Source organism: Rhinoraja longicauda, chromosome 21 (genome assembly GCF_053455715.1).
Source record: "Rhinoraja longicauda isolate Sanriku21f chromosome 21, sRhiLon1.1, whole genome shotgun sequence".
Classification (NCBI taxonomy): Eukaryota; Metazoa; Chordata; class Chondrichthyes; order Rajiformes; family Arhynchobatidae; genus Rhinoraja; species Rhinoraja longicauda.
Window position 1 is genome coordinate 94,026 of NC_135973.1, and position 12,078 is coordinate 106,103.

A 12,078-nucleotide genomic window follows, 5' to 3' on the forward strand; every position below is an offset into this window, starting at 1 on the left:
GTCCAACTTGTCCACGCCGACCTACATGCCCCTTCTACACTAGTCCCACCTGCCTGCGTTTGGCTCATATCCCTCTAAACCTACCCTATCCATGTACCTATCTAAATGCTTCTTAAATGTTGCACCTTTTCCAGCTTGACAATATCTTTCCTATAACATGATCAAAGCTGAACATAATATTCTAAACATGGTCTCACCAATGTCTTATATAACTGCAACATGACCTCCCAACTTCTATACTCAATAATCTGACCAATGAAGGCCAATATAACGAAAGCCTTTTTGACCACCCTTTTTGACCGCTTTCTAAGGAATTATGTAATAATGGATTGGTCTATAGGTTTTTAAATCACTCATAGATTGAGATAATTAAAAGGCTGTAGTCTGAAATTGTGAAGACATGGGCAGTTATTTCTCAGCCATTGGTACAAATGACTAAAGTATCCAGTTGTCAGAGCCTTGCACATCAGTCTCCATATTTGATCGGGGATTTTATCGAGGAATAAATTGTTATGGATGTCCCCAGGTCTGAAAAGTCCCGAATAAATAAAAATCTCCCCAACTATGCTTCCAAACACACAATACAGTATTTATTGCATTTATTGCAACAGTTCAATTTTTAAATGTGGAATATTTTGATAGCTTTGCATGTAATCACGTTACATCATTCATACCTGTGTAACACACCACCATTCATCAGGGGTAGTACATGAGCACCACAACTCTTTAGCAAGAAGATTTGGTGGCGTGGACTCCATTAGTTCTTCCAAGACGGAACTCATTACACTCAAAGGCCAATCGCGTCGTGAGACATCAAGATTAAGACCTACTGATTTTAGAGCTGGGCCAATCTTACTGTAGTACAGCTCACTGGGTCGGGGGACCAAAGCTGGATTTTGAGTCGTCTGGTACGAATCTTGATTCTGGGATGAAAAAACAAATACATTGAGAAAGTGAATAAGTACAATCTTACATTTACAGTTTCACAGGAAATATAGATAGCTATTGATGGCATACAAATCCATGCAGCCAATTAACAAGGGTGTGTGGGAGGGTTTAATATTTTAAATTGTCGACTCCAGCTCCAAGATATCGTTTTGCTGACTTCCCAAGAAAAAGTCTGGGAGTAGAAACAGATTCGGAGCTAACATTCAAAAGTCAATTACATTAATAGCTGCAGACAAACCAACAATGGGCTACCAAACCCATTCTCAATCCATAATCAGAAGCACATTGTAGGATCAACTGAACAACAGGGGACGTTTGAATTATCAGCCATCCAGCTACAAATGCAAATTGGGTGCTGTGGCCTCGTCAGATTGAACATTGAAAACCGTGCTGGAGGAACACTGTGGCTCAGAGAGCATTTGTGGAGGGAATGAAAGTTGTGAAGGGTCCCGACTCGAAATGTTGTCTGACCATTCCCTCCACAGATGCTGCTTCACCTGCCGAGTTCCTCCAGCACTGTTTTTTAATTCTAGATTCCAGCATCTGCAGTTTCTTATGAGCATTAAAAACCTGCTCAATTCAAAATTCCTTGTGGGGAGCAGAAACCAGCAGGTCTCTTACACAACTCAGCCAGAACAGCTTCACTGATCCGGTTTCATGGTCACAGTACCAACCACTTCTTCCCATCCTCATCTCCCTAATAGGAAGTCAGTCCGGACGAGCTGGAGCCAAGGGTTAAGAGTTATTGCCATCAACGTTCAGAGCTTCCACTTCCTCAATCTTACTTAACTGCAACAACAGAAAATTGGAAACATTCGCCTCTACCTTCTGAGCCTGCAAAGTAACTTCTCTTTGTTGCCAACGCTTGTAAAGTCCAAAAAGTGGTGTGGCTCCATCCACCCACTGAATAAGTCCTGATCTTGTACCCAATGGCGTCACAGAATAATGTCTGGCATGGAAACGAGGAGTCTCCTGGTGATTAATTTTAATGAACATTGTATTTACAATTGACAAAAACTGCATTATTCGTTCATCCAGATGCAAGTCTTCTAGCCCTGTGAACACAAATGATTTGGTCATTCAGATCTAAAAAGTCTGCAAATGTTCAAATTTAAAATATCGGTTGTTTTGAAATAAATCACATTGAGCAGTGGTCAATTTTACTTTGAGATGCAACTACACAAAATATGAAATTACATTTAATTTGCATGCAACTTTTAAAGGATTTAGATCAAGAAATATAACCATTCTAGACCTAAATGTTAACTGCAAAAACTGAATTTGAAAATATGTGTCGTTTGAGGACAAATCCTGGATGATTTTCTCGATAACAAAGTCTGCAACAACCCCATTAACAGCAGGTGCTGGGACACACAGTCACCAGAAGTGTTTTTGAGCCCACGATGCCCCCATCCAAACACTGACAGCATCTCTAACTTGTGGTTGAGTCTTCATTTAAATATTAGCTTCAAAAGAACTTTCCTAAGAAAAATCAGGGTGTGTTTCAACAACTTCTATTGATTATTATGCACTATTTCAAATTGAAATGTAGTCATAATCAGAAATAACAGAACAAAATATCACACTCTCCTGGTGTGTGCTCTCCCTCCGAATTAGACAATAGGTGCAGGAGTAGGCCATTCGGCCCTTCGAGCCAGCACCACCATTCAATGTGATCATGGCTGATCAGTACCCCATTCCTGCCTTCTCCCCATACCCCCTGACTCCACTACCCTTAAGAGCTCTATCTAGCTCTCTCTTGAATGCATTCAGAGAATTGGCCTCCACTGCCTTCTGAGGCAGAGAATTCCACAGATTTACAACTCTCTGACTGAAATTTTTTTTCCTCATTTCAGTTCTAAATGGCCTACTCATATTTGTCATATTTCATATATATACAGCGCGGAAACAGGCCTTTTCGGCCCACCAAGTCCGCACCGCCCAGTGATCCCCGCACATTAACACTATCCTACACACACTAGGGACAATTTTTACATTTACCCCGTCAATTAACCTACATACCTTATTCTTAAACTCCTTAACTCATACTCCTTATTCTTAAACTGTGGCCCCTGGTTCTGGACTCCCCCAACATTGGGGCCATGTTTCCTGCCTCTAATGTGTCCAACCCCTTAATAATCTTATATGTTTCGATAAGATCCCCTCTCATCCTTCTAAATTCCAGTGTATACAAGCCTAGTCGCTCCAGTCTTTCAACACATGACAGTCCCACCATTCAGGGAATTAACCAAGTAAACCTACGCTGCACGCCCTCAATAGCAAGAATATCCTTCCTCAAATTTGGAGACCAAAACTGCACACAGTACTCCAGGTGCGGTCTCACTAGGGCCCTGTACAACTGCAGAAGGACTTCTTTGCTCCTGTACTCAACTCCTCTTGTTATGAAGGCCAACATTCCATTGGCTTTCTTCACTGCCTGCTGTAGCTGCATGCTTCCTTTCAGTGACTGATGCACTAGGACACCCAGATCTCTTGTACGTCCCCTTTTCCTAACGACACCATTCTGATAATAATCTGCCTTCCTATTCTTACCACCAAAGTGGATAACCTCACACTTATCCACATTAAACTGCATCTGCCATGCATCCGCCCACTCACACAACCTGTCCAAGTCACCTCTCCCCATCAGAACTGTCCCCTCCATCGACTCCTTTAAGTCCAGGCTCAAAACCTATTTCTACTCCCTAGCGTTTGAGGCTCATTGAGGAGGCGCTGTGAACTGTTTTGTATGTGCTGTTATGTTTGTGTGCTACTGTATGTTTCATTTTTTTCCTTAGTACCTAATCAGATGTACAGCACTTTGGTCAACGTGGGTTGTTTTTAAATGTGCTATACAAATAAAATTGACTTGACTTGACCCTGCAACCTCATAGCATCTTCCTCACAGTTCACACTGCCACCCAGCTTTGTATCATCTGCAAATTTGCTAATGGTACTTTTAATCCCTTCATCCAAGTCATTAATGTATATTGTAAATAGCTGCGATCCCAGCACCGAGCCTTGCGGTACCCCCACTAGTCACTGCCTGCCATTCTGAAAGGGACCCATTTATCCCCACTCTTTGCTTTCTGTCTGCCAACCAATTTTCTATCCATGTCAGTACCCTACCCCCAATACCATGTGCTCTAATTTTGCCCACTAATCTCCTATGTGGGACCTTGTCGAAGGCTTTCTGAAAGTCAAGGTACACTACATCCACCGGCTCTCCCCAGTTAATTTTCCTAGTTACATCCTCAAAAAATCCCAGAAGATTAGTCAAGCATGATTTCCCCTTCATAAATCCATGCTGACTCGGAACGATCCTGTTACTGCTATCCATATGCTCCGCAATTTCGTCTTTTATAATTGACTCCAGCATCTTCCCCACCACTGATGTCAGACTAACTGATCTATAATTTCCCGTTTTCTCTCTCCCTCCTTTCTTAAAAAGTGGGATAACATTAGCCACCCTTCAATCCACAGGAACTGATCCTGAATCTATAGAACATTGGAAAATGATCACCAATGCGTCCACGATTTCTAGAGCCACCTCCTTAAGTACCCTGGGATGTAGACCATCAGGCCCTTTGGATTTATCAGCCTTCAGTCCCATCAGTCTACCCAACACCATTTAATGTGAATTAAATTGGTCTTGACTAATTTGCATGGTAATAATTTTAAGTAATTAATAAGTAATTGAAGAGAGCAGCACAGTGCAGTGGTATCAATTGATTGATACTTCAATGAGAGTATTCTGCTGATTGAAGGATATAAGCAACACGAGCAAAGTAAAACATTCACCCGCATTTCTTTAACTGACTCTCAGTCTACGCTGCATTTCCATGTAAACTTGCAAAAAACCCAAGAAAATTGTGACAATTGGTCCAATGGCAGTAAATTATGTACACATTGCAACACGTTAATCAGAGCAGATAACAGAATTAAATCTCTGCTCCTCCCACCCCTGAGATCCTACCTGGCAGATAAACAAAATGGGCACTAAAAGTTCAAAAATCAAAAATCAGAGTTAAATATTAAAGGAGAATGTTTAGTCATCAATTCCCACATTACCTTTAAACAGATATGGGTAATTTTTCCCATCAGAGCCCAAGAACATTAGTTTCTTTGGTTTTGTTTTGGTGGGAAGAATGGTAATACTATTGCCAACACTCTGAATTGTGACTGCATCTCTCGCTGAGATTTCACCAGGCAGGGCGATTTCTGTGTTAGACATTGCAGCCATTCGTGGACTTATTTCCTCTAGATGCAACAAGTAGCTGGTACGTTTCTGTGCTCTCTGTTGTAAATTCAGCATTATCTGTAATGTATTAAAAATGAAATACATTATTCCATTTGCTTCACCATTGAAGGAAACTGAAAGCAGATCTTTGCATTGCATGGTGACATCGTAGAAGCATAAACAATAGGTGCAGGAGTGGGCCATCCGGCCCTTCAAGCCAGCACTGCCATTCAATATGATCATGGCTGATCATCCAAAATCAGTACCCTGCCATATAATCAAGCTCTCCAGTCTATGTGTCTTGGTGCTCATCTTCTTACATTTTTATTAAATATAATTACTTTAACTTCCATCAAGCACTTATAGTGTAATCAAGCTAGCATTATGATTAATTTCTGGACTGTGTACCCAATTACATCTCAATTACAAAGAGAAAATCCCAACACCACAATGTCAACACCAATTAGCTCAGTCTTCAGGTCGTTGTTTTATGTTTGATGTCAGATGGAAATAGTCTGGGAAATTTGGAAAAACACATGCCATCTGAAAACTGAGCTAAGCTCAAAGCAGATTCCATCACTATGCGTATAAACACTGTACTAACTTTAACTGATTAATGACCATCACATCCAATCAATTATGCTCTTCCATGAGTAAACAATTATGCTACGTATCTTACCTGTTTAAATGGTAACCAGCTGCTGCCAGGATTAGCAGGATTGGATGGGGTCTTCAATTTTTCCAAAGCATTATTAATTGGTTCCCCATAGGTGTCCTGAAACCATTTCTCATGAGGAGTTTCTGCTGGAGCTGAAGTAATGCTACATACATGCTCCAAGGCAAATACTACTGGCTTCATCAAAGCTGTGTGCTTCTCCCTCATAATGGCCATCTTCTCATCCCTAACACAGAAAACACGATCAAAATATCTCACAGCAAACAAATAAAAGTTTACTTCATCTAACTTTAAAGTACATAACAGTTGGAGAATTTTAAATTAGGAATTGTCTGTAAAGACAGAGTTGACCCAAACCAGCATCTCTTTGTACACCAGCAGCTACAGTTCCTTGTGTCTACATTGGACATAAATAGCTTCATAGGGCTTTACAAAATGTTCTATGTAATAATCCCACTGCACAGAAATATTATATCTGGAATGAAAACATATTTGCATCCTGGTTAACAAATTTTAAGGGGAAAGAGAAACTGTATAAAGATTGAGGATAGATTTAGACTTCTGGGTTGCTCATTTATTAAGCATCCAATTTGATTATGCACTTGCAGCACATGAAGAAATATTATACATTTCTTCGTGCTGACTACCTTTAACAGCTTAGAACAATGCAGCACAAGAACCGGCCGTTTAGCCTACTATGTCTGTGCCGAGCTACTATCCAACTCTTATCTGCCTGTGCATAATCTATATACGCTGATGCTTATCCATATGCCTTTACAAAATGCTTTGTAAAAGCCACTATATTTGTCTCAACCGCCAACGTCCAGGTTCCAGGCACTCACCACCCTCAGGGTAAAAAAAGTTGTCCTGCACATCTCCTCTAAATCTTGCCCTTCTCACCTTAAAGCTATGTCTCTGGTATTTAAATTTCCATCCTGGGAAAAAAGGTGCCAACTGTCCACTCTATCTAAACCTCTCATAATTTTATATACTTCCCCACAGCCTCCAACGTTCCAGAGAAAACAATCCATGTCTTTCCAACCTGTCCCTGTAGTTAATACCCCCTTTAGGGCTAAAGGAATCAAAGGATATGGGGAAAAGCAGGAAGGGGGTACTGATTTTAGATGATCAGCTATGATCATATTGAATTGTGGTGCTGGCTCAAAGGGCTGAATGGCCTACTCCTGCACCTATTTTTCTGTCTGTTTTCTAATCCTGGCAACATTTTGGTAAACCTCCTCTGAACCCTTCCCAAAGTATCCACATCCTTTCTGTCATGGGGCGACCAGAACTGCAGGCAATATACCAAATGTGGCCTAACCAAAGTCCTATAAAACTGCATCATGACCATATACCTACAAGGATTAACAATCTTTTCCAATTGTTGGAAGGAAGTACCAACAATTGTTTCAATTCAAATTACAACATAGCTAGTTCCACTACAAGTATTGAAGTTGAATAAATTTGCCTGTACATTTACTAATATTAACAAGCTTTCAAATACTTACTTGCGAAGTGTGTTATTATTTTGAACCCTCTTCACCTCATCCTCCAATTGCTGAATGCGTCTGAGTACATGCATGTGCTGTTGCTGAAGAACTCCAAGCCACAGTTCGTCCCAGAGTACAGTGATTCTCCGTAATTCACCAACTAACATCTGTACCTAACACCAGGAGATTAAAAGTTAAAATAGTTTTAAATTAATGAGCACCAATTCACAAACTGGGTCGCTGAACGCTACCTGTGTGTAAAAAAATGCTGACATTAAACATTTCAATAACCACCATTAGGGGAATCATATTGACTTACAAATCACCCTCACCCCTTTTCAACAGAGGACAGTTTGGCACAATTGTAAAATGACTAAAATATAATCAACTACATTCTTCAACATTTACTAAATATAACTAATGTCAAGTCAAGTCAAATTTATTTGTCACATACACATACACGATGTGCAGTGAAATGAAAGTGGCAATGCCTGCGGATTGTGCACAAAAAAGAATTACAGTTACAGCATATAAATAAAGTTAATAAGTTACTATAGTGTAGACAACAATTTAGTCTCTGGGGTTATAAAAGTTGACAGTCCTGATGGCCTGTGGGAAGAAACTCCGTCTCATCCTCTCCGTTTTCACAGCGTGACAGCGGAGGCGTTTGCCTGACCGTAGCATCTGGAACAGTCCGTTGCTGGGGTGGCAGGGGTCCCTCATGATCTTGCTTGCTCTGGATCTGCACCTCCTGATGTATAGGTCCTGCAGGGAGACGAGTGTAGTTCCCATGGTGCGTTCTGCCGAACGCACTACTCTCTGCAGGGCCATCCTGTCCTGGGCAGAGCTGTTCCCAAACCAGACTGTAATGTTGCCGGACAGGATGCTCTCTACCGCCCCAGTGTAGAAGCAATGAAGGATCCTCAGAGACACTCTGAATTTCCTCAGTTGTCTAAGGTGGTAAAGGTACTGCTTTGCCTAACTCACCAGTGCGGCAATGTGCGTTGCCCACGTCAGATCCTCTGTGATGCGGACTCCCAAGTATTTAAAACTGCTCACCCTATCCACAGTAGACCCATTTATCTCCAGTGGCGTGTACGTCCTTGGATGTTTAGCCCTTCTGAAGTCCACAATCAGCACCTTCGTTTTAGTGACATTCAAGAGGAGGCTATTGTCCTGACACCAGAGTGCCAGATCAGCCACCTCCTCCCGGTAGGCCTTCTCATCGTTGTTGGAGATCCGGCCCACCACCACAGTGTCATCAGCAAACTTGATGATGGAGTTTGAGCTGAACCTGGCCCCACAGTCATGTGTGTACAGGGAGTACAGTAGGGGGCTAAGGACTAAATAATTATTACTAAATAATGTATAGTATTCAATGCAGTCATTGACTGAATAATCTAATGTTAACTGCCACTTTCTGATTTGATTACTTATCTTATTTTATTATGGCCAATTGCGGAACTAAATCTTGGACAATTGCAAGGTAATGATGTAAAAGCCTTTGGATTTATAGGAATAACTGGGCTTTTAAGTGTATTTTTTTCCAGGTTACTGATGATATTAAAATTTCTTATAAAAACTTGCCATAACTCTGTTCCCTGATTAATGAATGCCAACGTACCAAAACCCTTCGTCACCATCCTATCTGCCTGCAATGCCACTTTTAGGGAACTATGTATTGTGCTCCTAGTAGAGCAGAGGAAAGTGCTGCCTCACTTTGACATTGGGGAGTGGGAGAAATGGGTGCGCACCAGGGGGTGGAATATGGGGTGGGGGCACAGAAAAGAGAGATGGGGAAGAAAAATACTAAATGCTGTTTGCAAAATTGATCACCTAAAATTGTCAAATACTCTTATATTACAGATCTTTAGTCCAGCGCTTTGGGAGAAAGCAGTGACAACAGAAAAATCCAGACCACAGAAATTAACCCTGGAACCCACTACCTAAACGTATGCCCAACTCCTAGGCTTCCCAGTTGTCTTCCACCTCAAAAACATTGCCCGTCTCCGTCCATGCCTCTCCTCCACAGCTGCAGAAACCCTCATCCACGCCTTCATCACCTCCCGTCTGGACTACTGCAACAGCCTCATCTATGGCTCACCCTCAAAAATCATCAGTAAACTTCAATACATTCAAAACTCCGCTGCCCGTCTACTCACCCACACCCCGATCCGTGACCATATCACCCCCGTCCTTTACAAACTCCACTGGCTCCCCATCCCCCAGAGAATCCAGTACAAAATCCTCCTCATGACCTACAAAGCCCTCCACAACCTGGCCCCATCCTACCTGACCGACCTCCTCCACAGGCACACTCCCACCTGCACCCTCCGCTCTGCTGCTGCCAATCTCCTATCCCCCCACATCCGGACCAAACTCAGATCCTGGGGGGACAGGGCTTTCTCCATCGCTGCTCCCACCCTATGGAACTCACTACCCCAAACCGTCAGAGACTCCTCCACACTCACCACATTCAAAACATCACTGAAGTCTCACCTGTTCAGTACTGCCTTCAACCACTGAAGGTCACCTCACCTTCTGTCTCCTTTCTCTGTTCGTTTACTTATTTATCTATTTATTCACTTCCCTATGTTCTCTAAATCCCTGTAAAGCGTCTTTGAGTATATGAAAACCGCTATATAAATGTAATGCATTATTATTATTATTATATTTAATGCTCTCATATAAAGTAAAATAGAGCTTTAAACCGAAAAAAGCCCAAGAAATACTTTTATCGTTTAGATTTATTGTCACGTGTAAGGAGGTAAAACGAAAACCTGTTTTGCATTCTATTCAAATAGATCAAATATATATAATAATAATAATAATGCATTTTATTTATATAGCGCTTTTCATATACTCAAAGACGCTTTACAGAGATTTTGAGAACATAGGGAAATGAATAAATAGATAAATAAGTAAATAAATAAATGAACAGAGAAAGGAGACAGAAGGTGAGGTGACCTTCAGTGGTTGAAGGCAGTACTGAACAGGTGAGACTTCAGCGATGTTTTGAATGTGGTGAGTGTGGGGGAGTCTCTAACGGTTTGGGGTAGTGAGTTCCATAGGGTGGGAGCAGCGATGGAGAAAGCCCTGTCCCCCCAGGATCTGAGTTTAGTCCGGATGTGGGGGGATAGATTGGCAGCGGCAGAGCAGAGGGTGCAGGTGGGAGTGTGCCTGTGGAGGAGGTCGGTCAGGTAGGATGGGGCCAGGTTATGGAGGGCTTTGTAGGTTATGAGGAGGATTTTGTATTGGATTCTCTGGGGGATGGGGAGCCAGTGGAGTTTATAAAGGACGGGGGTGATATGGTCACGGATCGAGGTGTGTGTGAGTAGACGGGCAGCGGAGTTTTGAATGTATTGAAGTTTATTGATGATTTTTGAGGGTGCGCCATAGAGGAGGCTGTTGCAGTAGTCCAGACGGGAGGTGATGAAGGCGTGGATGAGGGTTTCTGCAGCTGTGGAGGAGAGGGATGGACGGAGACGGGCAATGTTTTTGAGGTGGAAGAAGGCTGTCTTTGTGATGTGTTTGATATATCATACATAAAATACAATATGGTCATACTCAAGTCCAATAGAGCAAAGGGGAAGACAGAGGGCAAAGAATATAGTTCTCAGCATCAGCTCCAGAGAAGTCCAAAGTGGGTAGCAACAAATTGGACAGTACCTGTCCATTTGGACAGTACCCATAGCTTATGGAAAGACCAGAAGCCTGATAACAGACGGCAAGAAGCTGTTCCAGTCCGGTGGTGGGCGCTTTCAAACTTCTGTACCTTCTGCCAGAAGAGTGAAAGAATGACCGGGATGGGACAAGTCTTTGATTATATAAGGTTGTGTTTTTGGGGCAGCATGAAGTATAGATGGAGTCAACAGTAGGAAGTCTGGTCTGTGTGAAGGACTGGGCTATAACTTCCCAAAACAAGCTGTGATACAACCCGACCTTTTGTGAAATGCAATCTTTTAAATTAAAAGCTATACTGTACTTTCATCTGTACTCAATGCTTTAAAACTTATGTATAAATACATTTGAAAACAGAAGAACAAAATAAATATAAAATTGGCAGCCAGGTGCTGACAGTACAGCCACCCTGTGGCTACTCTAAACTAACCCACCAGATTAAAAAGTTTCTGTATTTCAAACTTCAAAAATGAAAGTAAGAGGTTAAGATTTTTCAATGAACTGAACTGACTGTTCCAATTTCAATCAGGTGAAATTTTGAGATTAAACATTATGAAATGTTTTCAGACATAGAAATCATACATTTTTCTAACTAATGCCTGGATATCAAATATCTTTGTTTCCTAGTTTAATTAATTAAAAATGGTAAAATGGGAGCATTCAGTTTTCTCGTGTGTGTTAATATACCAAGATTGGTCGCAACTCATCCTATTTTGGGGGTTTATAAGAAAACAACAATAGTGGCACAGCTATTAATGCTACTTCCGCGCACCTCTAGGGACCTGATTCCATTCAAATCATGACTATAGGGGTAGAATTCATATGCGCTCCCTCTAACTGCTGGAGCTTCCTCTAATGCCCATGTTTCAGTTAAGTGGCAAAAGAAACCAGGAATAAAAATGATCAAGTAATAGGACAATGAGATGGTGAACAGGAACAACGGATTGTCCCATTGAGAGCAGAGCTGTGGACCCAAAAAGTTAAGTGGTCTTTATTATAAAACATTTCAACTGAACAAAATAATTCCACCTGCTATTTGAAGA

At 41.6% G+C, this 12,078-nt stretch overlaps 1 protein-coding gene across 1 annotated transcript in view; it reads right to left on the reverse strand.

Moving 5' to 3' along the window:
• The window catches only part of smg1 (SMG1 nonsense mediated mRNA decay associated PI3K related kinase), a 126,185-nt gene that overhangs the window by 42,069 nt on the left and 72,038 nt on the right, over nt 1-12,078 (reverse strand). The window contains exons 38-42 of the mRNA XM_078417527.1: nt 7,373-7,527; nt 5,868-6,090; nt 5,020-5,266; nt 1,774-2,003; nt 675-923 (exon numbers count right to left, since the gene is read on the reverse strand). Of these exons, the coding sequence (XP_078273653.1) occupies nt 675-923; nt 1,774-2,003; nt 5,020-5,266; nt 5,868-6,090; nt 7,373-7,527 (1,104 nt within the window). The remainder of the gene's footprint in view (nt 1-674; nt 924-1,773; nt 2,004-5,019; nt 5,267-5,867; nt 6,091-7,372; nt 7,528-12,078) is intronic.